This window comes from Prinia subflava, chromosome 12, assembly GCF_021018805.1.
Source record: "Prinia subflava isolate CZ2003 ecotype Zambia chromosome 12, Cam_Psub_1.2, whole genome shotgun sequence".
Classification (NCBI taxonomy): domain Eukaryota; kingdom Metazoa; phylum Chordata; class Aves; order Passeriformes; family Cisticolidae; genus Prinia; species Prinia subflava.
In genome coordinates this window covers 7,369,671-7,396,527 of record NC_086258.1, presented here as the reverse complement: position 1 = coordinate 7,396,527, position 26,857 = coordinate 7,369,671, and the positions used below count along the sequence as shown (strand labels likewise).

At 49.3% G+C, this 26,857-nt stretch overlaps 2 protein-coding genes across 5 annotated transcripts; both read right to left on the bottom strand.

The window, feature by feature from the left end:
* Nucleotides 1-1,350: 1,350 nt before the first annotated feature.
* LOC134557104 (bile salt-activated lipase-like) lies at nt 1,351-11,560 on the bottom strand. Of its 4 annotated transcripts, XM_063409762.1 has the most exons (13): nt 11,281-11,558; nt 6,507-6,870; nt 6,223-6,385; nt 5,295-5,445; nt 4,946-5,068; nt 4,442-4,639; nt 4,222-4,352; nt 3,690-3,797; nt 3,360-3,477; nt 2,910-3,096; nt 2,461-2,664; nt 2,029-2,226; nt 1,351-1,580 (listed from the first exon to the last, which is right to left on the bottom strand). In XM_063409762.1, the coding sequence occupies exons 3-13, from the start codon at nt 6,298-6,300 to the stop codon at nt 1,376-1,378; spliced, it is 1,701 nt and encodes a 566-aa protein (XP_063265832.1). In that variant the 5' UTR covers nt 6,301-6,385; nt 6,507-6,870; nt 11,281-11,558; the 3' UTR covers nt 1,351-1,375. The 4 variants fall into 4 exon arrangements, with proteins under 4 accessions (XP_063265832.1, XP_063265833.1, XP_063265834.1 ...); XM_063409763.1 differs by having other exon boundaries at nt 5,721-6,870; nt 11,281-11,560; XM_063409764.1 differs by lacking the exons at nt 6,223-6,385; nt 6,507-6,870.
* Nucleotides 11,561-14,780: 3,220 nt separating this feature from the next.
* GFI1B (growth factor independent 1B transcriptional repressor) lies at nt 14,781-25,708 on the bottom strand. Its single transcript, XM_063409275.1, has 7 exons — nt 25,567-25,708; nt 20,528-20,656; nt 19,004-19,150; nt 18,209-18,471; nt 17,815-17,952; nt 17,202-17,367; nt 14,781-16,767 (listed from the first exon to the last, which is right to left on the bottom strand). The coding sequence occupies exons 2-7, from the start codon at nt 20,640-20,642 to the stop codon at nt 16,589-16,591; spliced, it is 1,008 nt and encodes a 335-aa protein (XP_063265345.1). The 5' UTR covers nt 20,643-20,656; nt 25,567-25,708; the 3' UTR covers nt 14,781-16,588.
* Nucleotides 25,709-26,857: the final 1,149 nt, after the last annotated feature.

Here is a 26,857-nt window from a genome sequence, read left to right as displayed (position 1 = left end):
TTCCAGATTTCTAAAAAGGGAAATCAATGCTGATGAGCAATGGGTTGCTTTAACTGTGGCCCAACCTCCCTTGATGACACACTGGTACCATAGAAGACTCTCATGGCATCATTGAAGAAAGAAAATTTAAAAAAAATCTATTCAAAGCTACATGCAATTGTACAGTGAGAGAGGAGCTCTGCCCTGGCTGGCAGAAAACCCTCCAGCACTTGGGACTGATCTGTATGAAATGTGGTGACAAGGCTTCTCCCTCTGCATTTGCTCTCCTGGAGCTGATACTCAGTGGGACAGGGGCAAAGCAAGAGGGAATTGCACGTACCAACTCAATCTGGAATTTTCTTTTGCTTTAAAAAGTGCCAGTGAAGGTCAACAGTGAGAAAATGAAAGATGTTTCTTGTGGGAGATCTCCCAGCTTGTTCTTCTGGCAAAACCAGTAGGGGCCAGGAGCGCACAGGAACACACGGCATCGATTCTTGCAAACCCTGCCCTTGGCTCCAGCCATCTGCAAGCAGGCAGGAGGAGGGTTCTACTGCAGGGGCTCCCTGGCCCTGGCTCTCCCCAGGGGTGGGCTCCCCATCCTCCAGTCCTGCCTGGATAACCTCAACACACACACCAGGGTCCCACCCTCTGTGACTCCCCGTGCTCTCCTCCCAGTATCCACAGCATGGCCCCAGTGCCCCACAGCAGCCCTGGGTTCTCCACACCAGCCAGGTCTGTGGGGCAGCTCCAGCACGGCTGAACCCCCCTGCTCTCCCCACAGGGTACCAGGGCCTGGACAGGCCAGGTCCAGTGTATGGTGTGTGGATGGGGACATGTGGTGGACAAGGTTTGGGGAAAGTTGTGCTCCTTGTCCTGCCCTGCTCAGAGCTGCAGCTCCTCAGCCCAACCCAGCCCAGCCTCTCCATAAAACCAGCGTGAATCACTTCCCCCGTGGATTTATTCTGCCCCATTCTGCTCAGTTCCTGAGCAATGTCAGTGCATGATAAACAACAGCTCAGGACTGGTTTGCATTCACCTGTCACAACTGTTGCACTCTAGGATCTGGTTGGCAGTAGCAGGAACCTTGATGGTAACACAGGGAAATCCAGAGGACAGGTCAGGATTGGGGCTGTCCTGCGTGGGCTCACAGGGGCAGTGAGGGAAAACAACCCCAGGGCCCACAGCTGGCTGAACAGGGAGAGACTGGACCCCAGCTGGCAGCAGCTTCCCTGGGACATCGGGGTGTCACAGCCAGGGGAACACACACTGTCCCCACAATGGATGTCCTTTCCTGCCTGACCTTAACATTGGCAAGCAAATCTTGCCATGGCAAACAAAATGAGAACCAAAGTCACTCAGTTATAAGCAAGCTTTTATTGAACTATCTTCAAAGAGTTCAGAACAGTAACTCCGACTGGGAGATGTTGGCAACCTGGGGCAGCTTCAGATAGACCGAGTTCCAGAAGGTCACAAAGCGGGATCTCAGGTCCTGCTTCACAGAGTTCTTGTTCATCTTGTTGTTGATGTCCAGGTAGTACCTGGCCTTGTTGGTGTAGGCTGGCCAGGAAACGGGCACATCCGAATGCCCTTTGTTGGGATTACTGGGGGAAAAGGAGACACAGAGGCTCAGGTTTGAGGGTTTTGGCAGGAACCCTGTCTGCTCAAGGGAGGCTTTAAGTGAGATGAAAGAATCTGAAAGTGGGACAAATAGTAGGAATTCTGCCTGCTAGGAGTGAGTTGACGACCTGCAGTCTCTTCCCTCCATCCCCACTGGCATCATCCCTGGCTCTACACAGAGACTTATGTCCTGCCTGAACACCAGGATTCAGGAGTAAACCTCATCAAGTGGAACCAGAGACCATAAGTCATGAAAAAGCCTCTGCCCTCCCCAAGTGTGCTACAGATGAGGGGAATCCAGGGCAAACTCCAGCCCTGTGAGACAGAGCCCTGCTCACAGCACAAAGACAGAGCACTTCTGCAAATGAACCTGGAAAGTTACTGGGCAAAAGCAGCAGCCTGGAATGCTGCATCAAACCACAGATGACTCACCCGGTCCTGGCAAAATTGGTCCAGTAAGCAATCATGGCCTTGGAGACAGTCCTGTGCTTGGGCCGGTAGCCCAGGGGGGTGGCAAAAGGCTTCCCAAACACGTACTGCAGGTCATCAGCATGGTCTGCCCCAACCCAGCTGGGGTACACGGGCATGCGGGACGGCTGGGAGAACAAATAGCTGTAGGTCCTGCCACTCCTGGGAAATAAGAGACTGGCTGAGCAAGGAGAAAGCAGAAAAAGGGCTGCAAATTCAAACCAACACTCCAAATACCATCAGGACCAGAGATTCGGCCTTGGAAGGTGTACACATGCATGAACGCACAAGGGGTGGTTTCAGGAGAAAACACCCTGAGGTCATTTTTAACTTCCATTTCTAATTCCCACCCTAACCCTCCTCCATCTGCAACATCCCCAGGGCTGAGCTGCTCACTTGGCATTCTGCATGTGCAGGTCCAGTGCCCGCTGTGTGGGAATCAGGAAGATGTAGTCAGTGATCAGGTCCACCACTGTCCTCTTCACCTCCTCCTGCTTGGGTTTGTCACCCCAGCTCTGTGTGTAGATGTTGAAGGTGGCATTGGCTCCAGCCTCGCCCCTGTCCACGGTCAGGCCTTTGATCAAATCATAGACCTGGTCACTGAAAAGACAAGTGATATTAATTAATTCCTGACCAGCAGCTTCAGGTAGGACAGGGAGCTGGCTTGGTCCTTTCTCTTGAAGGCTCTGGACTTGGCAACAAAACGCCTGGGCACCCAGGCTTGGAGTGACGTCCTGTTTTGTTGGCCATGCCTTGTCCACTCCAGTCTAACTGCCTGGGGCTTGGGAGCTGCATTAAAGAGCAGCTGTCTCCTGCTGAGGGTTCCAGGGGCGTGTGTCACTCACGCGGTGACTTTCACCAGCGGGCGGTTGATGGCCGGTAAATCCACGCCGGCAAAGATGTGCCCGTCCATGTCGTTGACGCCGGCCACGTAGTCGATGTCGGCAGCGTTGGCAAAGAGATTCTCTGGCTTGTCTGGGAGGAAATCCCCATCAACCACGGGAGCGAGGGCGAGGGTGTGCACCAGGGGCACTGCAGGAGACAGGAGTGGAGTCTGTTAGGAGGTGAGGAAACACACAGGTGTGGTCTGGCACGTTCTGAGAGGAAGCTGAGGTGGGCAGTGTTTATCTGGTGCAACGTGCATCTCCCTACAGAACGGTGACTGCAAGAGCTCTCATTAATGTCCCTTCCCTGAAGGGCACAAGCACTGCTTCAACACTCCTGCCAATTGCTCCAGCCAAGAGCTTGGGCAGCCAGGGTGGCTGATGGACCACACCATGGGCTGGGGCACTTACTGGGCAGATTGGTGAGCTGCAGGTGGTAGGCCAGAGTCAAGGCTTTGGGATCTGAGATGCGCAGGCAGTTGGCCAAGACGGTGGTGTTGTCTGTGGAGCAGCCCACCTTTTCTCCAAGCTGCAGGAGAAGAGAGAAACATCCTCACATTCATCCCAAAGCCAGGGGTTATTCTTATAGAGGCAGAGCTGTGGGTTATTTTAATCCCAAAGCAATAACTTTCCACAGCTCTGTTTGGCACAGCTCCTGCCCAATCCATTCCTAGCCATGCCCTCCTCTACGGAATTGCATTTTTTGGTTTTAAAGTCCTTCAGGCATGATGTGCATGTTACCTTCTTGGCCCAGACGAGCGGGTCCCTCTGGATGGCCCAGCTGCAGACCCCGACACCGCTCTGGCTGATGGCTCTCTTGAACAGGCCCTTGTTCTTTGGGGACAGTGTCTGGAGGGCAAAACAGAAACAAGAGGGGTTTGGGTACAAATTCTTGAGGTGACAATGGCCTGCCAAACCCCACTGATCACCTCACAGCTTTTACCCCCAGACTGGGGAAGCTTGCAGATCTTGTAGTGTTTAACAGACTTGGGAGTTAAAGTTTGAAGGTGAGATGCTGCAAAGGAGAGGGGGACAGGGAAAGTAAAGGGTGTTTCCCCACAGGTCCCAAAAGCAAGGACAGATGGATGCAGTGGTGGGATTGATGTAGCTGAAGAAGGAGGAGCAGCTACAAAGCACTGAGGCTGAGCATTGCTGTCCTGGCCAGGGCAGGATGTTAATGGGGCAGCAGGAGGAAAGCAGATGAGTGCCAAGGGGTTCCTCTCTCCCACTGACAGAAAAGTCACTCTGCTCAGAACCAACAAGAATAATTCACCTGCAGGGAGACACTGGCAGCACCAGCTGATTCCCCAAAGATGGTGATGTTGTCTGGGTCACCCCCAAAAGCTTTGATGTTCCTCTTCACCCAGGCAATGGCCATGTGCTGGTCCTTGAGCCCGTAGTTCCCTGAGGGACAGAGATCAGCCAGCAGTGAGCAGGGGCACAGCAAAGCAGGGGCACCCGGGACAGCCCCCGAGAGGGATCAGCTGCGGTACCTGGCAGGTTTTCGTCCCCGGTGCTCAGGAAGCCCAGCGGCCCCAGGCGGTAGTTGACGGTGACCACGATGACGTTGCCCCGCACGGCGATCTCCTCCCCATCGTACAGGTAGTTGTCCAGGAAATTGGCTCCCTGGCTGCCTCCCACCAGGAAGGCGCCGCCGTAGATATAAACCATCACAGGCAGCTTGGTCGAGACTGGGAGGAGAGGAACGGCAGCAGAGTGAGCCCCCCCTGAGCTGCAAGGTGCTGCCCTCCTTCCCCTCAGCCCCTCCCTGAGCATCCTCCACCTGCCCTGGGCAGGAGCTGACCTCAGGCTCTGCAGGAAAATCCTGGCTCTGCTCAAGAGACTGACCCTCCCAACAGGGGGAAGGTGACACAGTTCCCACCTTTCCCCTGAAAATCACCGCTCAACACCTGCCCATTATAGAACAGAAGTGCAGAGAGAGACTGTGCACACAAGGCAGGTGGAAAGTGCATCCCAGGTCCCTGCCAAGCACCTACCCTGTCTCCTCCCTTGAGGGACCCAGATGTTCAGGTAGAGACAGTCCTCGCTCCCACGGACATCAGTCTGTGTCAGCTTCACCTGCATGCAGCGTTTTTTGAATTCTTTTGTCTCCAGAGTTCCTGAAAGGAAAGAGGGAGGACCAGATAAGGGCATCGGCTTCATTCTCTGGTTGCAAGGTGTCTGCTCACCCATCCTCTCCTCCCTGATTCCAGTGCAGTGGCACCAAAGCCCTCCCTGCCACTGTGACCAGGCTGAGTTATATGTTGTACCATTTCCCATATGTACTAAAGAGAGAGAAGCAAGAATAAAACCCCAAACTGAAGACATTCAAATGTTGGACCTTACCATCCCAGCCAGGATGAGGTTTGGGGTCTTCCAGAGTCTTTGGAGGAGCAGCAAAGGGAATCCCTCTGAAGATGTCAACATAGCTCCCAAAGAGTCCCAGCTTCTTATTCTCACCTTCCACAAATCCTCCCTCGGTGAGCACCACACCCAGCTACAGGTGGTACCATAGAGAAGAGAAAATCCATTGCTCTGTCCTTCATTACTCTGGCTTCCCACACAGCCACACACTCACATCCCGCCCTCCCCATCTGGGCCTTTGGTCCCTTGTGCAAAGCCCCCGGGTGCCACTGGAGCTCTGCCTGTGCAGGTGTCCTGCAGGTGCCCTTTGGAGCAGCCAGGCAGCAGCAATTCCCCACAGTCCTAAAGACAAATGGCAGAAGGAGAAAAACTTCAGCCTCAGGGTGCAATCCCAGCCTTTGTACTCACAGTGGCAGCCCAGGCTACCCCGAGGTAGGAGCACAGGGCCAAGCCCAGGAGGTGCCAGCGAGCCATGGCGAGGGCAGCCCTGAGGGGACAGTCCCAGCTGCAGGGCTGTGTTTATATAGCCAGGAGTGCAGGTGTGTGCCAATGCCGTGGGCCAGGCTTGGCTCTTGGCTGGGAGCTGGAGCAGGGCAGCCTCCACACTCCTGTCCTTCAGTAGCCTGAGGCCAGTGCGTGGCTCATGGGCATGGCTGTGTGAGAGCCCTGCAGGTGCTGCTTGTGTGGGCTGCAGGCCAAACCCCCTCAGATATATTTTCTATTTTCTGTGTGGCCACCATCCTGATCTGACTATACTTCTCACACTCGGAGAGAATTGGGAATGCAACTTCTCTGTTATTGTTTCTCTCTGGTGTGTTACCAGCTCATTTGGATGCTTGCCTCTCTCTTGGGAGCTCGTTGAGCTTCCTAGAGGACTCATTAGCCAGTTATTATGAAAATGCAGACACACATTTATCCACAGCATTGGTGCACAATTTCTTCCAGGTCTGGACAGCAGCATCCAGTGGTTTAGTTGGGATTTCTTCATCACAAAGATGGAATTTTGTGAGTGACAGGTACTGCTGAGGCCAATCAGGTTCTCACTCCAAAACTGGGAATTGCTCTATCCCTGTCTAAGAAACAGGGAAGGGATCAGGTTTGCACTCTGCCTGTGGCTCACACAGACTTGGTGCTGTCACCGGAACGTGTGACAATGAAGTTTGTGCTCCAGATTCCAGAAGAGAAAGGACTCACCCAAGCGACCAATGGGTTCATTTAACTTTGGCCCAACATCTGCATCAAGGGGCAATGCAAGAGGAAAATGCCATTAAGACCTTTTTTTTTCCTCCTTTAAAAAGCGCAGATGAAGGCCAACAGTGAGAAAATGAAAGATGTTTCTTGTGGGAGATCTCCCAGCTTGTTCTTCTGGCAAAGCAAATCGGGGCCAGCGGAGGCACAGGAACACGTGGCATCGGTTCCTGGCAGGAAGCCGGGTTTGCTGCATCCCAGGATGTGTGGGGTGTGCTGGGATCACCACATCCCCTCGCCTCAAGTAGACTTTTGCTGGAGTGGCCACTGCCAGGCAGTTTCTCCCTGTGCCTCCTCTGCTGTGCCAGCCCTAAAGGGATAAAGCAGAACAAGGCAGCAGCTTCAGCAGGAGAAGGTCTCCAGCCCATCTCCCCCCTGCTCCTGAGCTCTCCCTTCCCCATGGGGATCCAGCACGTGAGACATCACTGCCACAGCTCAGCCCTGTGTCCCCCACCACTGTGGGGGCTTTGAGTCAGGGTTGGTGGCACGTCTGTGTGTCTGTGTGTCTGTGTGTCTGTGTGTCTGTGTTACAGCTGCTGCTCTTCCTCCTGCTCATCCCAGCAAAGTGGGAACTGGGCATGTTCCTTCTGTGAGAACTCTGGGATGGGGTAGAAACAGAATCAGCCTCAAATACCCAGGAGCCAGCCTCCCCTCACAAAACTATAAACCTGGCTTAGAAGTTGTGATTAATACTACAAGAACTGTTTTCAGCCTGTAGGGTGCAGCAGTAGCTCACTTTGATGGAAACAAAGAATACCAGTTTGGAAGGGATCTCAAGGATGACCTGATCCAACCTCCCCTGGCAACAGCCCGGTCTAGATAAGACAGCCCAGCCCTGTGCAGCTGATCTGAGAAGTGTTCAGGGTTGGGGAATCCACCCCTTCCCTGGGAGGGTTATTCCAACGACTGATTGCTCTCACTGTGCAAAATTGTCCTCTAGCATCCAATCGTAATCTCCCCAGGAGTAACTTGTGCCCATTACCCCTCATTTTTTCCATGTGACTCCTCCTAAAGGGAGTCTTCATCTTCTCTGTAGCCACACTTCAAACATTTGAGCTTAGTGATAAGTTTTCCCCTTTTCACGTGGGCTGACATTGGAGTTCTAGAGCTCACCTGAGTATTGCCAGACCTGAGGGGAATCTCCCGGAGCTGTGAAAGCAGGGGGCAGCACAGCACAGGGAAACGCTTTAAAAGGAGACACCTCTGGCACTCTTTACGTGACTTACACAGCAGTAACATCCCGGCTGAACTCGAGGGGAAAGCCTCTGGGTTGTGCCACAGCTCTTTCTGTATTTCCTAGGGAACAGCAGCAGTGTAAGTAGGTACCCCAAACCCTGTTCCCTCTGGGAAGAGTTTAGCCGTCCCATGTGTCCACAGTTCCCGAGCTCCCCTTCCTTCTGTGCTGACTTTCTGTGTTGCGTTTAATCCAGGGGAAGGCTGCTTCTCTCTCACAGATACTGGAGGACTCGCTGGGCTGAGATTCCCCAAATGTGGCATGAGCTCTCCATACATTCCAAACACTTATTTTCCCCAAGATTTCATGGCCTTCTTGGAAGTCTGGGCTCTGAGTGGAGTAGAATGCCACTAGAGGAAATATTACATCTCCCAGCTGAGGTCTGGCTGGAGTTTCTTTTTAATTTTTATTCTATAGAGCTGTTATACTGATCCTGTGTTTCACCTAAAGCAGGAAACAAAATGCTCATGGAAAAGGGGTGTGATGTAAAAATATGATGCAGTGGCCAAAGCTGTCAGGAGTTCAAACTTTACTTCCAACTGCCCTCTGCTAATGACTTGCATCCTTTTTTCCAGGAACAGTGACATTCAAAGTGCCTGGCAAGGGGCTTCCAGATTATTGGAAGTCTTGGTTACAGAGAGCAGAAACTCCTTCTGAAAATAGCTTTCTTAGGGGAACTCTGTTCCAGTGTAAACCAGAATGGACTGTTCAGTTCTCATCTACACCAGTAAAAATCCCTATCAGTCCTGTGCAATGCCCAGATAATAGAGGGTAGAATATGCTTCATTTCCTTCCACATTGTGTTCTCTTACTCTTAGCAATGTTTCACAGTATTAGGTATCCAAACTACAACACTTTTTTTTTCATGTTGTTATTGCTCCCCCTCAAAAAAACCCCTTGTCTTTATTGGCCATTTTCATCTTTGGCTCCTGTAATAACTTCACCAACTTTTATCTCCCTCCTTCGAGCCGCAGCTTTTCCCCGCTCATCTGTGTAATCTGACATTGTGATTTGTTCATTTTTGTGCTTGTTTTTCTCCTCGAAGAAGATTTGCTGAATCATTGGGGAGGAGGCAAGAGCTGTAGGGGCAGCTGGTGGCCAGTGATAAAACCACAGCCACAAGCAGCCTTCAGGCTTTGCAGGTGACAGCCCTTCAGCTGCAGGCTTGACTCACATTCCTTTCTGAGCTAAGATTGCTGGGCACTTTGGGATTGAGGGAGAGAGGATGAGGAGGTGGTACCCCCAAAGTAGAAATTATTGTTCCTGGTGACTACAAAGTTGTATCTTCTGCAAAATTATTAATGATGCTGTGAGAGCTTGCAGGCTAGGGGCTAAATCCTGCTGCCTGCTGGATGTTGTGCCCTTTTGAAATCCTTAGGCACTATGAGCTATTCAGACACAAAATATTATCAGCCTTGCTGGGTTCTCCACCACCGTGGCTGTGGCACAGGGACACGGCTCTCTGACTTTCCAGCTGTTTCCCTGCATTCCAGGTAATGTGAGAAAGCTCAGCTGCCTCATGCATGCTCAGTCTGAAACCCAAGGTCTTCTGGCCTGTCAGCCCTGCCTTTAAGACATTAGAAAATTAATTTCGTGCAGGTCTCACAAGTATCATTCAGAAATAAAGTCTTAGTAATAGTACATGATACTTTTCCTAAAAAAGAGATTTAACTTGGGATGTTCTACTTAGCTTTAATACTTCAAGGAGGTGAGTTAAAGTTGGTTAACAAACAAGACTGCAAGTCCAGCTTACCTAAGTTCCATTTCTTGCTGTCCTACTCAATTTTGGGCAAACATTTTAAGGTGAAAAATGCAGGTTGGCAGATCCCAATGCGGAGGCCTTGCTTTGATGCTTTACGGGGTTTTTGTTGGATTTTTCACCATGCCACTCCAGTGTATTGCTGTGCATGTGCAGGAATTCTGCCTTGCTCTTACCTGCAGATCTTGAGGCTGCTGCAGGCTGGATCTAAATAAGGAGCTGAGGCAGGGATGTCTGACTGGCACACTGCTTCACCATGTCCACACTCTCAGGATGGGGCCCTTTCAGGAACAGGAATGCTCTGTCATCTCCAGCTTCCCCTTCCTCAACTGAGACAAGAGATAACTTCTACTTTATAAAGAGAAAAAAACCAGTGAACTTGACCACTGCTAAAAATCCAACTAAAGCTCTTAATATAGATGAGCCTGGGATGTAAGATAAAGTCCCATGGCTTTAAAATTATTCAGGAGGAAGGCAGAATCAATGGAGACAGGTTTTTAAACCCCTTGCTCTTCATGAGGAAGCCTTGAATGTCAGAATTCTGTTAACCAGTGCTGAATGTGGCTATTGGAGCTTGCTGAGAAGCCCTTGATGCACAGAGGAATTAAATGGCTTAGAGGTTGTTCATGACCTGGAGAACTGTAGATTCTGGGCTGGAGCAGAATCAGCTGTGAGAAACTCAGCCTGAGAGTGGTGCAGAAACCACAGGGCTGTGACTCAGCTCGTGTAACTTTAGATGCCTACAGATACTGGGCTCCCTCTCTTCAGGGGGAGCAGTAGGTGCATACAAGGCAGGACTACAGCCCTGGTTTAGATATGTGCTTTAAAAGCAGAGAAATCCTTTCCTAGATATGTTTCTTATCAAAAAAAGGGAGCCTTTGAGTCACCAGGTCACAGCAGAGATCTCCTGACCTACTGCTGAAAATTTCCTGCCTCAGATCCCACGGAGAGCTGGGGTCAGCCCTGCAGGATGAGCCAAGGATGAGCACATCCTCCCAGCACAGGCAGGGCTTGCAGATCAGTAAAATCCCAGATACAGGCAGGACCCTGACACCAGCCTCAACCAAAGGTGGTGGGATGCAGAATGGGGGCTGTCCATGTGGTCTGGGTGAGCAGTGACCTGCTAACAGCATGGCCTGGCAGGCTAAAGAAATGTGTCAAAGCTGCAGGTGTGACACTGGCTCATCCTCCATGACCCAGCTTCAGCAGGGAAACCAAGCAGAGGATGTGCCCTGCAGGAATCTCTCATTCCCCTCCCTGTCATGGCACAGGGAACTTGCACAGGTCCAGGAGAGCTCATCCAAACACAGGAAGGTGTCCCTGGCATGATCTTCAGCTGTATTGATTTGGTTATTGCTGCCCTAAGAGAAGATGTGAAGGGCTATTTGCTGGCTCATGCTTTTGCAGCTCAAAGGGAACAGTCAGGATTTCCCCCCTTCCATTCACTCAGGGGGTTTTATTATTTTTCAGAGACAGAGCAATTATCTGCACACCAAACCTTAGTGACTGGTGCACCTGTGAAGTGGTGGATCCCCTCCCAAACCTCAGGGAAGGCAGCACAGGGGAGAAGCTGCTCTGGGCACTGCACAGGAGCAGCTGCCTCAGTAATAATTGGAACTGTTTGCTGCAAATCTGACTCTCACACTGGGCAATGCTCTAAGAAAACCTTCCCCATGCACTCCCTCAGGTCCCAATGTTCACGTTTGCAGCTCCCAGGCTGCACTTACCCGGGCTATTTGCATGGATGGGGGCTCCCTGGGTGCCTGGGTGGCAGAGGCAAAGGGCTGACAGCCCTTTCCTGCCAATCTGTCTGTTGTTCAGATGAAGTGGTTGGAAAGTGTTCACTCTCCAGTTCCCTCTTTGGCTCAGGCACTCTGATAAGGCCTGGGCTGTCCTATCTTGCCCTGGGAGCTGTTCCTCCTCCCTAACAGGCTCCCTTCCCCGGCTGACAGTTAGCAGCCGGCAGTGCTTGATAAACTTATCAGACCAAAGCTGAGCTCAGTGCACGCTCAGCTCCTCCCCAGCCCCAGATTTCCCCATTCCTGAGGACTCTCTGCTCTCTGCCTGCCTTGGTGGCTGGTACAGTGAACACAGAACCCCCTTGGGCCCACAGGTCAAAATCAGCCCAAGGACCAGATTGAGAAGTGCTCAGATTGAAGCAGCACATTCAAAGCAAGGGCATTGAGTGGGACGTTTACAGCATCCATATCCAGCTCTGTCTGTCTCCCTGCAATATTATTCACCAGTGGAAATGCCCTTGTCTGGTTTCTCCTCCCTTGCTGCTTGCCCTGCTCCTCTGCTGGTTTGAGTTTAGTGGGTTTAGAGCAGGGTCTCGCTGTGCCTGCCTGCAGGATTGCTGAGCCAGCCCTGCAGTGAGGGCGCTTTGCTGGATTCAGTTCCTATCACTAATTATTGGTGTCGCAGCTTCTCTCGGGCGTTCCAGCCCAGATCAAGGCTCCATTGTGTGGAGGTGCTGGATGTGGAAGATAAGGAGGAGCAGTCTCATTCCTGACTATCTTACCGTTGAAATAAACAAGTGAAATGAAGGGGAGAGGGGGAATGATTATCCTCCTCTCACAGATGGGCTGAAGAGCTTCTGAGAGCTTCACAGTGTGCTGAACAACTTCAGAAATCCAGCACTCAAGTCCTGCCCAAGGACATGCAGGAAATGTGTGGGAGATCTTAAGTCTCAATTTAAAGTTGCAGCCTTAAGATCAATGTGTGTCCACAGTGACTGTTAGTTTTAAGGTGGTGGGGCAGGAATTCTGCAGGGATCTGTGTTTTCTTACTTCTCATCCAGCACAGAGATTCACTATCCCTGAATAATTTTTATGTGGCTGTTCTGGGTTGCCTCCTTTGAGTGGATGTGCTATTCCAGGTGAAAAGAGGGAAAAATCTTTGCTTTGTGAGCTGATTAAACATTAAAAAATGGCTTGCCATGTACTTATTTATTATTATTCTGTAGCTGCTTTGCAGGATGAGCTCCATATCTAGTCCCATGTTAGGCCCTTAATAGCCACCAGGAATGTTTTCCCTGAGCAAGGAAATGTGCATGCAGCTGTTTCTGGGAGATTGCCTCACACCTTCAAGTTTCCTTTTGTGTGCTGTGCTGAAGGGCTGGAATTAAACTGCTGCCGTGTCTCCATCACCTGTGACAGGGGAACAACCTGCTGTGAGGACAAGGGACTCTGCTCTTATCTTTACTGAAAACCCTTTCTTGTGATGTTTCAGGCAGGAAACAAGTGGATGCAGCAAATAACTTTAACCAGTAGAACTGGTAAACCAGTAGACTCCCAACTGGAGTCTAATTCTTCCCTGTCCTTCCTCTCAGTTCGTTGTAGGGCTTCCCTAACAACTGCCAACTCAAGAAAGCTTCACCCCTCTTCTTCCTGCAGGTGTCCCGAGCCTCTGTCCTCATTATGAAGACAGATTCATCCCGTGTCCAAACTGAAACCCACCCTTAATCACTGCTCCTCTGGGCTGCTGCCCTCGGTGCCTCAAGGCTGTCTGGAAGACACAGAGGCACCTCTCTCCTCCTGACAGATGCCCGGGGTTAGTGCTTTGCATGCCCCTCATTTGCTAAACAAAACAGCCCAGAGACCAGGATTCCTTTTCCTTAGCAATAGAGGGAAGAAGGTGTGAAGGGGACTGGGGAAGTTCAGGATACAGAGCGGGCTCAAAGAGAGGCAAAAACAATCAGCTCTTTCTTCAGCCACAAAGATTAGTTGAGATTTTGCTTTTTGCTATCTGTTTCCTTGACTGACTGACCAGAATGTTTGTGATGCAAGGGGAGGTGGTGGGAAAGGGGTGATCAGAACTGAGGAGGATTTGCATGTTTGGAGAGCAAGGCCAGGTGTGTCTGGAGTTGGTGCCAGCCATGGCCCGGTCCTGACGGGTGCTGAGCATCCTTGGGTACCCGTGGTGTAGATTCAGCAGCCCCAAGGGTCAGGGCAGCCCTTTGCCTGCTCTTTGCATCAGATCTGCCCATGGCTGGTGCTGTTCTGGGAGGGAAGAAAGGGCACTGGGGCTCTGCCTCGTTTTTCTTCAGGCTGTTGGCATCCAAAGGCCTCAGGCAATGCCAGGGCTTGGGCACTAGGTGATCTTAAAGTGGCAACTCATTACTCAAGAGGAAGAAACTGTAGTGTCTTAGTGGAAAGCACTCCTCCCTTTTGTCAGCCTGATCCCCTGCACTGCTCTGGCCACAGATGTGTTCTCCTGAGCCCTGCAGCAGTAACACTGCCTGCAGCCATCCCAGGGTGCTGCTCCACTCGCTGCCCATCCAGCCCAAATCGTCCCTGGATCTGCTGGGATGTGCTCCCCAGGCTCCTCACAAACACCAGGCCAAGGGTTAACAACACCAGCCCTCTCCTGGCACTGCCTCCTCCCGTGTCGCTGCTCTTCAGGGATATCTGGGCTCAGTAACCCACCCTGCAGTCCTGGGAAGAGCAGACAGGACTGGGGTGATGTTTGCTGTGTTTGGAGGGAGAAGCCGTAGGAGCACACAGGAGAGAAGATCCCAGCTGTCCATTGAAGGTTATAGCTCCTCTGTACCTCGGAATCAAGGACAGGAATGAGAATTTAATGGACACAGCAGCTCTTCTTCATGAGGCTCAGGAGAACCAGCTGGCTGGTTTGGTTTTATGGGTGGTCACAGGCCCTCTTGCCAATTGATGTGTGCCAGCACCTGACTCCAAATGGCCAAAACTGGGAAACTTTACGTGAGTCAGACACCCCTGCTGTCCCCAGGGAAGTCTGTGCTGGTGTGCCTGTGTGGTTTGGGGCTGGAGGGTTTTGCTCCTGAGCAGTCCAGATGCTGACACCCTCTTTGAATATTTCTGTTTGCAGATTAGTGGAGGACAAGGGGAATAACAAACACGGTTTGCATTTTGGGCAGCAGTTTCAATAAAGCTGAAATGACCTTACCTCGAGCAAGGCTTGTGCACGTTTGGGTGTTCACAGGTGGGGGCTGGGGACCACCAGGTTCTGCACCGTCCCCAGAATGGCTCAGGGAAGGACAGCAGGGATTTACTGGGGGCTTTGGCACTGTCTGTTGGACACACATTCTGTGTGTCTGGTGTGGCCCTCCTGCTCTGCAGAGCTGGCTCTGGCTCTGTGGGGCTCTGCACCAACCAGGATGAAAGTCTCTCTAATGGGAGCCCTTTCCTGCATGTGAATCTCCATCTTTATTCCCACTAAAACCATAAAGAGCAATCCTAGACTCTTTCCCTTCTCCTTTTTCATCCCATCCCCACTGTGTCCCCAGAGTCAGGTATGAGCTGTTCTTTAAATGTGTGTTTTGAACATGAAAACCACTGTGTTAGCCCAGTTACTAAGAAGGAACAGATTTATCAGATAAATCCCAGCAGGCCTGTACACGTCACTGTCTGGTATAGTGCAATAAAAATATACATTAGACTCAGTATAAATACATATTTACAGTGTACAAGTAAAGCCAGGAGTACAGACTCTGGGTTTGAGCTTCCAGGTACATATTAATGTCTTACAGCTTAGGCACAGCATAAAACGAGCAAGTACATTTTAGGTCTTAGGAGAACAACTTGGGATTTACAGCAGTGGAACTGAGGACAGTTCTCTCCTGGCAATACCTGAATTTTCCACTTGGACCACTTTGTCTTTGCCCTTCCTTCACTTCAAGCCTTTGGAGTGAAATGGCCCCAGCCTGTTCCCAGGGTAATTCCCACTGGTGTCATTGTCCAAGGCCGTGTGTTCAGGGATGCAGTTATGGAGTGAGCCATGTGCTCCTACAATGCCCTAATTAACTGAAAACACTTGTCTATGTTATAATAATGTTATAATAATTCTTTGTCCTTCCTGTTAGGAACTCAGGGGACTGCACAAACCTGAGTGAATGGCCCCACGTCACCAGGAGGGGTGGAAAAACAAAAGCCCATTGCAGTGACTTGCCAAAGGTTATAGCGAGAGAATCTGGCAGAGCTTGGAGCAGAACTGGTTCTTTACTTGCTCCAGTGCTCTGCTTCAACCCCTAGACCAGCAAAAGGAGGAAATACCACTGCTCTCTTTGTATAATATTTGTGAGGTACTTGCATGCTCTGCCAACCTGTACAGGCTCAGTCACTTCCTCCTTGTGGAGAGTGCCTGGCAAGCAGAGCTCTGGCCCTTGACATCGATATCCAGGGTCACTCCTGCCCCTGCAGTGACCCAGGATTGCTCAGGACAGCTCTAAGCTGGCATGTCCAGCATGCAGGGAAATATTGTGGCACATACCAGCCCCGATTCCAAGAGCAGCCAGACTCTCCCGTGGTACCAGGACATGGGGATGATTTGTTCCTGCCTGGTGCTGTGGTGTGGCTCTTCCTGCTTGGGATCTCTGCAGCATGGTGTGTCTGAGGAATGTATTTAGAGACCCCTGTTATCTGCTAGGGATAGGAGCTGTTTCTTCAGTATTTTCCTCCCACTCCAAGCTAAAAATACAGCACAGTTAACTTGTCATTTGATCACAGTAAATGCTCTGCTGAAAGAAATGACTTTATGGTGTCTGTTGGCAGAATTTATGGCCTGGGCAAGTCTCTGCAGAAAGCCTGCCCAGGTTGAACACAGCTGACTGAATGCAATCTATTTGCATGCCCTGGCCTTATCTTCCCAACCATCAGAGCAGAACATGGTTACAGCACCAGCTTGGCACAGATTGTTGCTGCCACCAACCCAGGAGTCCCCTCGTCCCTGCTGGGCAGCCTGATGAACTGGATCCTGCTCCTGGTGTAACTCCAGAGTGCTAGTGACCTTGGAGGAATTCCTCTGGATTTACACTTGAGCAGGTGATGTCAGATCTGGGCTGGTACCTGTTGCAATAGAAAAGTGAAAGCTCCCACAGGTTTCTTTGGGATGTGCCAAGCACCAAAGCCAGCACATGACTTGGCCAGTCCCCAGGGGAACACAGGACACCCTGGGAGCTTTATCACGTGGATGGAGGTGCTGGGGACAGTCTTGTTCCCTGGAGCATGAAGTGGGAGCTGCAAGGACCTGCAAGGTCCTGCAAGGACCTGCAGCCACCCCTCACTTGAGGCTGTGCTGGGTCTCCCGGTGCCTGCGCAGATCCACCTTGCGCTGGAAGCCCTTGGCACAGAGCTCGCAGCTGAAGGGTTTGAAGCCCGTGTGTTTGCGGCTGTGGGTGATCAGGTTGGAGCTCTGGCTGAAGGCTTTGCCACACACCTGGCATTTGTGGGGCTTCTCACCTGCAGGGCACAGAAAGTGGTAAAAAAACCCCACTTTAACAGTGATGGAAGAGAGATAGAAATGCATTTTAGCAGAGTCAGATCTGCATGGGCACCAGGGTGCTGCCAGCCGAGCTCTGCTGCTGATGTGTCTGGAGTGTGATCCAGCACCAGAGGGGGGGAAGAACCAGGGACAGTCCTCTGCAGCTGAGTGAGCCATTCCCTGCATCCAGGGCTGTCACCCCAACACGCACCAGAGGCTGCCCAACAACCACCTCCTGGTCAGGCAGATGCGCTTCAGCCTCCTGCTGCCTCACCCCACATGGAATAACAACTTCCCACTGCCTCTGGACACTTATCCCTGGTCTAATACCTCTGTGCCTGGGGACTGTGTGTGCACATCACCACAATGGGCTCTAATTTTCCTTTCCTCATGGGAATGTTTGGTTTCTCACCCGTGTGGATGTACGTGTGCTTCTTCATGTCTGACTTCTGGTGGAAGCGCTTCCCGCAGTACTGGCAGGGATAGGGCCGAGTGTCCGAGTGGATCAGGAGGTGAGTGGAGAGGGTGGAGGAACGTTTGAATGTCTTCCCACACATCTTGCACTCAAAGCTTCTTTCCTGTCGGGGAAGGAAAATCATGGGAAGTCTGAGGCTGCAAGACATGTGACAGAGCTTGAAGAGTGATGAGAATTGTAGATTTGATAAGCAAATCTCCTTGGCTCGTGGGTACTGATAATGCTGGGTGCAGCACAAAGGGAGTGCAGGGAGGGTTAATTATGGAAATGGATGACATCTTGTGATCCAAACCCCTGCACCCTTCGGCAGGAGGTGAGGCACAGAAGAGTGAGCAGCAATGATCCTCCCTTCCCTTCCAAGGAATTCTGAAGGGCACTCTGAGATTTGTGAGACCAAGAGCCATGGCCTGTGGTTTTCAGAGCTCCTGTCCTTGTCACTGCGTGCCACAGGAAAGGCGTCACGTTTGTAACCTAGGAAGGGTCACTTCCTCTAGCATGGATTAAGCAAGAGCTGAGGTGCAGAGCTGGTTCTCTGGAACCAGCCACCCACCTGGGAGTGGATGTTGGTGTGCTGCTCCAGGCTCACAGCGTGCCCAAAGGTTTTGCCACACACATCACAAGCAAAGGGACGGGTCCCGCTGTGAGACCTTCGGACATGGACCTCCAGCCCATGGGGGGTGGAGAACACCTGCAAAACAAAATCCCAGTGATTTTTCTGACATGAGGTGGCTGCATCTCCATCTCTGTTTTCAATTCCTTCTCTTTTTTTAATCCTCCCCTCTGTGAGAACTCATGGGAACTGCAGCATCCCCAGGGCCTTGTTCTCAAGGCTCTGAGCCACACACTTTGCTGTGACCAAATGCAGAATGGGCTTTATGCTTCATGAGTGCAATAAAAATCCCTCCAGGCCCTCCCCATCCCAGAGGCTCTCATCCAACACACACCTTGTTGCACTTCACGCAGTGGAAGGTCTCCATGTCTGAGGAATAATGCAGGCTGTAATCCAGGGGGGGCTCGGTGCTGGGCAGGAGGTGGCTCCCATACAGGCTCACAGGGTGCTCCAGCAGGGCTGACTGCATGCTGGAAGACATCTGCTGGTAGCTGTAGGGCACATGGAAGGCATCCCAGGAGAAGCCAGCTTTGTAGAAGGTTGGGGTGCTCGCTGTGTTAGTGCAGTCCTTGATCTGCAGCCCTGGCATGGCCATCTCTGAGTTTGTAAAGGACAGGGAGAGGTGAGTGTCACACCATTGCCTGAAACTGGGCACATGTAGAAAAATTCCCCATATTCCCTGACCTCGGGAGTTGCACTTGGCAACTTCTCCTTCAAATCCTGATTCCCCAGGTAAAGTTCCTGTCGTGACTGATTTCAGTCTGAGGAAATTTTATGGCAAAGAATGCCATGGAAATTTTATGGCTAAGGGAATATTAAGGCCCCTGCTAGCCCTCCTTGATGGGGTGTTTGAACAAGTCTCCTGTGGGCACCTGCCTTGACCCACACAGCACAGAGCTGCATTAAGATGGGGAGGTTCATTCATTGGGAATAACAGCACCACCCTTCATTCTTTTTGGTGTAGACAAGAACTGTAAAGGGAAATACAGAATGCTTCTGCCTGTGGCAAGTTTGACCACTGATGTGAAAATAAAACCTCTCATTTACAGAAAATCTGGGCCCAGTTTTAGGGGCTCCATGTCCAGCTCAGCCCTGACCTCTCTTGCAATTGGGGTTTTGGGTAGCCAACCTTGAGCTGAAGGGCCTGGCAGGATCCTGCTCAGGTACTGGACAGGGACACCTCCTTCTTTCAGTTCAGGGGGGTCCTTTTCTTGCTTTGGAATCACACATCCCAGGTCCTGTTTCTTGATGTCCTCTGGTGTCCTGTCTCCTGTGGCTGTAAAGAGCAGTGTCACAGTTGTGTCACAGTCGTCCCTCTTGTTGTTACAAGAATTTTAGGTGATTTAGATGATTTAGGTGATTTAGTCTGTTTTGTACTCGTGTGTGAGCTCCTGCCTGGACACAGCAGCCCATGCTCAGTTCCCTGAGGAAGTGCAGAGTGATGCAATCAGCATTCAAGGCCTGCCCATTGCTGAGGAAGGGAAATTCCAAGCAGGATGAGATAGGCGAGGCAGAGGGGGCAGGATGAGATGACAGGATCCTTGATACTTGATACAGTTAGAGAAAATCAACCCCAGAATTGTGTCTGTAAGAATAATTTCCCTATTTAAAACCATTTCCGTTTGTGTGGGTAACTAACAATCACTAACTTATTAACCTCCCCACCCCTCTCCTGAGAGAGCTGGGTATTGTTAACCTGGATTTATGGACAGCCAAGTAGGGAAGCAGAGAGGGGAGGCAAGTCCTTATGCACTGAGCCTCATCTCCTCGTGCCCACACTCCCATTTATTTCTCCATGCTTGTCCTAGTCCTTAAAGACACCAACCAACCCTTGTTAAGCACTTTGTAGTAAGAATCTAAAATGGACAGAGGTCCAACATGTGTCTCCTTTCTGCTGGACATGGGACAGTATTTATCTGTTGTCAAACCTGCCACTGCACCAGAGACACAACAAATGGCCTAAGGATGATGGCAGGAATGGAAATTAAAGAGTTACCTCCCTTCTTTTTTATCAAACTTATCTCAAGGCTAGGCTCTAATTTGATAGCCAGGGCTAGAACAAAGGGTAAATTGATCCTAAATTTGAATAAAGAAAATTTGAATGGTGCCTGAAGGAAGAAGATAATTGCTCTGGCCCTGCCACTGCTTGGATGGCTGTGGGAGAGCAAGAGCAGAGAGGGGTCAGCAGGGATGGGCAGAACTGTGCTGGGTGCTGTTAACACCAGGCAGAGATGGTAACACCCCGAGGTAGAGAAGGTGCAGTCCAGAGGGAATGTGGGCAGTGAACACAGCAAACCAGAGATGGAGGTGGCAGAGCTGTGAGTCTGTAGAACACTGACAGGCCAGTGCAAGCTCTTTTTCCAGCTTAGTGGCCTGAAGTTGGTCATTTTTCCCAAATGTCACCAACTTCACACAGCATCTTCCAGCTCAAATCTCCCCAGCAACCCAGCAGGAAACAAAGGGAGGAGGATCAGTGTGGATTTGGTGTAGAGAAAGGACACACAGAAAGGGATCAGCTTGCCCTTAGACTGACATCCCTGTGTGGAAGCCCTTGGATGCTCTTCAGCTCACTCATCCTGCTCCCTTGGCTGCCATCTGAATTATTGATTTACCTCGGTGTGCTCCTGCAAGCCCAGGGGATGGATTGACTCACCAGTGAAGGCAGAGGTGACTGGAGCCCACGTGAGTACTGGCAGGTCATCTTCCACACAGCGGTGCTGGTGATAGGTGTGAGCCTTTTTGCTCTTCACCAAAAAGGAACGTGGCATCTTCCATTCACTTTCTGGGATGAAACACAGGAAAACACCATTAAACCTCTGTGGCTTGGGGAGTAACTTCCCACTTGTTTCAGATTAAATGCACTCTGTAAAAATCACACTTCACAATCTAGCCCAGGCTGAGGCAAAGGATTACAGAAAAAGAACAGGGGCAGGCTTAACCCGAGAGCTGTGTTACAGACCAAAACTGTCTGTGGCAGACACGATGGAACCAGGACCTGTCCTTGTAGTCCTGCTCTGACTACAGGACAGGCTGCATCTCTGACAGGACTCAGAGGGAACCACAGGTTAAAGACCTCCACTGGAGAAAGTCCAAGTGTTTGTGCTGCACCTGGAAGGGCTCAGTCCCAAGCCATGGCCTGGGCTCTGCTGTGAAATTATTATATAAACAATAAAGATCAAATCTACATCAATCATAGGTGAGAGACAGGGAAATCCCTGCAGAATGATGCGTGGAGGGTTTCCCTGTTGCTTGAGTAGTTGGAGTTCTGGCTGACAAACAACAGAGCAGAGGCAGAGCAGGAGGGCTGGGTGAGAATCACCTTTTGGACCCAACTCAAACACGACAGACCGTTGAAATGGCGGGTTAGGGACAAACATAAAATGCTGAAATTTAATCATACCAAATTCTCTTGCAATGGATGTGTTATCTTTGCCACCCAGAACCCAGCCCGCCCTGTGCCCGCTCCCTGGGGCTGGTAACTGCTCTGGTGGAGGCAGGGTGGCAGCAGGGACGATGCTGTGTGCACTGACAGCAGCTGGTGCCTTATTTGCATGCGTATTTGCATTTTTCCTTGTAATTGTTTGGGATAGAAGCACTAAAAACAAATCTTGCTATATTTCATTTGAAAAGTCAGCATTTAAGTCCTGGCTCTCTGTTGACTGGAAACTGTTATTGTGTTTTGTCCTTCTTGGGAGCAGTTCAGTGGAATTTATTTATTTACCAAAGAAAACCCCCCAAAATCCATAAAGTTTTCTCCTGTTAAGCAGGAATGATATGAAATGTCTGTCCAAGGACAGAGCAATCCTGAAATCCCAAAGAGGCAGGGAGGGAAAGGTCTGTTCCCCAGAGTTCAGAAGAGTCTGTACTACCCCTTCATGCTAAATATAATTACAGAGCACAGTGGTGTTTTGTTTAAAGGTCTGAGAGCCACATTTGGTGCCTAAAGCTGTGGGATTCCCACAGCCAGGTCTGCTGGGGACAGGGGCATTGCCAGGGTACCCCCAGCCCAGCTGCCTTTGGATATGCTGCTGTCTTTTTAAATCTGGTCCAGGATTCCCACTGTTCCAGCTATGATTTCAGGGATAACTCTTGTTGGCTCTAAGCCTTTTTTCTTCTGAAATGACTCACCTGTTTTTCTTCATCTTTTTTTTTCCTAAGAAATTTACGTGTAGCTTGAGATGAATAATAGAAAGCTGAGGCCAAGAGCAGACTTTTAATTTAATTTTAGAAAAAAGGACAGAACAGCACTGAGGATGAACCATAAGCAGGCCCTTGAGGGAAGGGGCACTGAAGCACAAGGCTGCTTTTTGCTCTCCTGGAACTCTCTGCATGGTTCATTCAAAGAGCTGTAAAGAGCTTCTGCCCAGTGAAAAGCTGCAGGCACAGAAACAGCTCCAGCTCAGAGCAAACACAGGGGTGTTCTGCAGTGGGTTAGAACCCTTCAGCTCAGCCTGTGTCCCCCCCATTCCAGCATTCCCCATTCCCCCATTCCAGCAGCACTGCTGAGCTCTTGGTCAGTCCCAGCTGAGCTACCTGTGCACCGACCCAACCCTGGCCTAAGTTCAAGTGCTGCCTCAAACCCTTTAGACCTGGAATTTCCACTCCTGTCACAGGGATTTTCCCATGTGGTGGGGCAGCACTGTGTCCACAATGTGGGGTATTCATGCCAGGAAGTTTCAGACATCTGAATTAACCTGTTGCAGAATTAATCTGCCTGAATTAACCAGCTCCTTTCCCTGGGCTTCCTCCACGGTGGAGGAAGAGGCTCTGGTGATGGGTAATTCCAGGGTGAGAGCCTGCATCCAGCTGTGCCTGCTGGAACAGTCCCTCTCTCCCTGTCCTCAGGCTGGAGAGCCCTGCAGAATCCTGTGGCACAGCTGGGCAGCTCAGCCAGGTAAATCAGATGGAGATGGGTAGCTTAAACAATCCAGCAAAGTTTTGTGGCAGTGCCCACATGCCAAGTACAGACAGCACTAAGTACAGCCCCTCTTTTCTAGTGATGGTTGAAAGCAGATGGCCATGAATAAAAAGAATCTTTCTGGATGTGTTTGCCCCAGCCTGTGTAAAATTTGAATTTGGTGCAGTGTCCTGAGTGCTGATAAGGGCCACAACCATCTTCAATGGACTGAACGTTGCAAAAGGAAGTCACCTTCCCCCACCCCATTTTACAGAAAAAAAAAAAGGGAACTGGGAGCCCAAAGCAGAGTTAATTAACAACTGCACTGGACTGGCTTTGTGATTCACACAACCAGGCTAGAGGAAAGCTACCAGCAGAGATTGTGGGGGGAAAAAGGACTGGTTTTCCTCGAAACTCCAGATTATCTGCAGCAAGAGATCAGCTGCTCCTAATGGCTCACTGTACTTCCCAAGAAAAGCAGTGCTGTGGACAATGGACCCTGCACCCTGCTACGTTTCAGAGTTATTGAAGCTTCTGACAGAAATTAGCTTCAACCTTTTGCTGAAAATTAAAGTTTCTTTTTTTGGAGTCTGTTCATTTCAGCCCCTGTGGCAGCAGTTTCTACCTGGACTGGTAAGTGCACAAGGGAATTTATTGCTTGGGCAAGAGTGCCCATCCAAAATGGAAGTGTACAGGCATTTTTATTAATTCAATATTGGACATAAAACCAGTAGGTGGCTAGAATTGACATTCTTATTAGCCTGCCCTTCATGCAGCTGTGTAATAATTTTATAATGTGCCCTGAGGGAAAAACAGCGGGAGCCAAGGGGAAAAAAGCAGCTCCACTATTTTGGGTACCTCACCTGAAGCACCTTAGAAGGGTTTCTTTCACCAGGTGTAAATTCCCCAGTCAGATCTGACAGCAGATCCAGCATTTGCACACTCAAACTCCGAGTTCCTTCATCCTCAGCGATGCTTTTGGGTGATTTTGCAGAGTATCCCAGGTAAAACCCTAATGGGACACTGGAACATTGCAAATGGGTTTGGGTTTTAGTTTAGGGGTGGGTTCTGACTCCAGGATCCTCATTTTACTGCATCCTGTGCTCCTCGTGGAGCCCTCAGTGAAATCCCACTTCACTGCACGACAGCTCTCAGTACCCAAACCTACAGGACTGGTCCTTTGATGTAATTTAGAGGAAATTCATACTCTCTGTGAATTCAGTTATGAAGCCTTTGTTGCAGGATTGTGCCACGCTGAGCCCAATTTGCAGTGAAAGCTCCATCCTAAAGCCGACTTGCATTTTTCTCTAAATTCAAGTAATTCTCTTTTCTAAGATTAATTGTAGAAACTAAACGCTTTTTCTTGCTACACTCAGTGAAACATTAAATTTTAACTGGCAGTACAAGGCTAGTACTCACTAGTAGTACATGACACCACATCTTCAGATAAGTTGATGAGCATACAAAGTTTTAGGCTAAAAAGGGTTTTTTCCTTTTCATTGCTTAATTTATATTATTTATATTTATATCTTAATATTGCCCCTTTCCTGCTTTTTTTTTTTAATTCTTTTTCTTTTTATTGAGGAAAAAGTGAAGCTTCCAAAAATACAGAGTAATTTCTCTCTTAAAAGACTACATTTCTGAAGAAAAAAAACCACACAGTAGAACACAATATATCTGGGGTTTAAGAGCCCAAGTAAAATAAAATAAGAGGTTTTATGGACTCTTGACTCTTTAAATATAAAGTCAAATCTGAAAGAATTTCAGCTTTTTACAACAGAATGAATCATTTCTTCACAAGTCTACCCTTCGAATCGAATGTACTTGGGGCAAGTAATTTAAATGTGACTTTTTTATCAGAAAAATGAACAGGACATTTTTAATTCTGGTGGTAAGACTGGATAAATGGAAATTATGGCAGGGGAAGCAAATTATGGTGAAAATTTTGCCCAAGAAGTTGAACAGAAATGCTGGCATAGCTACAACACCCAGAAAAAAAGACTTAGACTGTAATTGCAGCATTTATTCTCTAGAAAGCTCACATAGCTCCCTGTGATGTTGGGAATGCCACTGGCTCTAGGAAACTTTACCTGAGCCTTCCAAGGATGGAATTATAAAGTGCAATCTCCCAAATTCCAGATCTCCTTAATGTACAGATGAAATTTCAGTGTGAACTTGCAAATCATTAACGTATTGAATCAATCTTGTGATATGAGAAGCGCCTATAAATAGCTAATTCCATATGCTAAAAATTGTTAGATTAATCAGCCTGTGTTTAAAAAGAGTGGAAAAATAATAAAAGATGGATTCAAAGCAAAAATCCTGAACGGGAGAGGAATTGTTATCTACAAAAACTGGCACAGGTGATGGCACCAGAGGTGTGCTGCTCTCTGAATGTAAAAGTCTGGCACTATAAAAGAGCAATTAAAAGGAAATAAACCAATTTGCCCTCTCGTCAATGGGAAAGAAAAAAACTCCACAGGTCCTGCTGATGAAGCTGGCTGGGACACAGGTACCTGAGCCCATTGTCACATCTCTTATATTTTGTTCTATTACCATTTTCACATGTGAAAGTGAAGTACATGGCATATAATTTCAAAAGGTTCAATTCAAATGAGTCAGGTGAACTAGTACCATAAAGGAATCCCCAGGACAAGTGGCTTAGGCAGTGGAATATGTTACATATTTGAAGACAACAGCAAAGAAGAAGAAGGAGGAAAAAAGCTTAGAAAAACATCTCAGAAAAATGAGAAAACCAATGCAATTAAAAGTGTTTAAAAGAATAAATCAATCACCTGTTTGAGGGACTTTGCTTTACTGGATTTGTCTTGAAATCTCCCCAGACAAGCGAGACGTTGTCTTCTCTCAGAACTCCTCTTCCACTTTTTCACTTGGTTGCAGTCGGCTGAAATAGATACTTCTCCTTTTTTCTCTCTGTTTTTTTTCCCCCCGTTCCCCTCCCTGATTTTTCAATCAGATTATTTGTGTCAAAATCTGGCGGTGAAGAAACAGCCAATAAGAGGCAGAGCCCAGAAAGTATTTGCTTATCAAAACTTCCCAGGACTTTGACAACTTGAAGAGAATTCACGATGCCCAGCTCGAAGCCCTGGGGGCAGCACCCTTCACTTTTGGGGGCAGCTTTGCCTTCTGCAGGAATACTCCTCTGTCATATTGACAAAAAGCATGACACAGGAAATAATGTACTGAGCAGGCATTTGTTATTTTGTCTTTTCCTTTAAAAAAAAGAAAATAAAATTAAAAAGGAGCCCTTAAGAAACCTGTATTTTTACACACATTCATCCCTGCATCATATCTCTCACAAACAGACACACCATCTGTCTCACACACACACACACTCACATACTTGGGGCTCATAAACAAAACCATCGAGCACATATGCACAGAATTATTTTATTCCAGAAAGGATCTTTTATCTCTCCAATTTCCAAGGAAAAACAAATAAATACTTGCACGGTCTAACTGAAGAAGATGCGTGTTAATCACCCTTCATTTTCCCAGGCATATGTGTGTGCAATCCACACATATTTTGGGCATTGCTCTATCTATATACAGCTGTATATAGGGTATAAATATAGATTTAAGAAAGCTCATTAAGCAAGCTCATTAACAACAGCTTTGCAAAAAGCCCTTCAAGAGCAATAATAAGAATTTGCACTTCTATCACTTGCTTTCAAAAAGGGCTTGAGAATGGGTTTGCAAATGTGAAATAATTGAGTGTCAAAGTAATGGCAGAGTGGAAGGAAGGAGGATGGAGCAGGGGCACAGTGACTGTCTCTAGCTGTTCTCTAGCACAGGTGGGAACACGAGCTGGAGAACAGTTTCTTCTTTTAGAATTTGTAGGCATCAGTCTTATTTGGAGACAAACAAGGAGAGCTGAAATCCCCAAATACGTGGGAGAGAGAGAAGGGGAGTAATTCCTTGATTCCACCTATTCTCTAGTTATCCCAGCCCTCCTGGCTGTGCAGGTGCACAGTGGCACGAGCTGTGTGTGCCCTCAGATGCCCCCCTGTGCTCACAGCTCTCTCTGTGTACGGTGGAACTGAGAGTGCAGAGATGCCTCCCAAG

What these genes read in the sequence shown, in the direction of transcription:
- GFI1B (XM_063409275.1), bottom strand. Translation starts at nt 20,642, where the DNA reads ATGCCACGTTCCTTTTTGGTGAAGAGCAAAAAGGCTCACACCTATCAC. An exon ending in ACACCAACATCCACTCCCAG is followed by an intron (nt 17,368 to 17,814) that starts GTGGGTGGCTGG and finishes CTTCCCCGACAG; the next exon opens with GAAAGAAGCTTTGAGTGCAA. An exon ending in GCACACGTACATCCACACGG is followed by an intron (nt 16,768 to 17,201) that starts GTGAGAAACCAA and finishes TGTGCCCTGCAG; the next exon opens with GTGAGAAGCCCCACAAATGC.
- LOC134557104 (XM_063409761.1), bottom strand. Translation starts at nt 7,927, where the DNA reads ATGGGACGGCTAAACTCTTCCCAGAGGGAACAGGGTTTGGGGTACCTA. An exon ending in ACCTCATCCTGGCTGGGATG is followed by an intron (nt 5,069 to 5,294) that starts GTAAGGTCCAAC and finishes CTTTCCTTTCAG; the next exon opens with GAACTCTGGAGACAAAAGAA. An exon ending in CGGGGACGAAAACCTGCCAG is followed by an intron (nt 4,353 to 4,441) that starts GTACCGCAGCTG and finishes TCTGTCCCTCAG; the next exon opens with GGAACTACGGGCTCAAGGAC.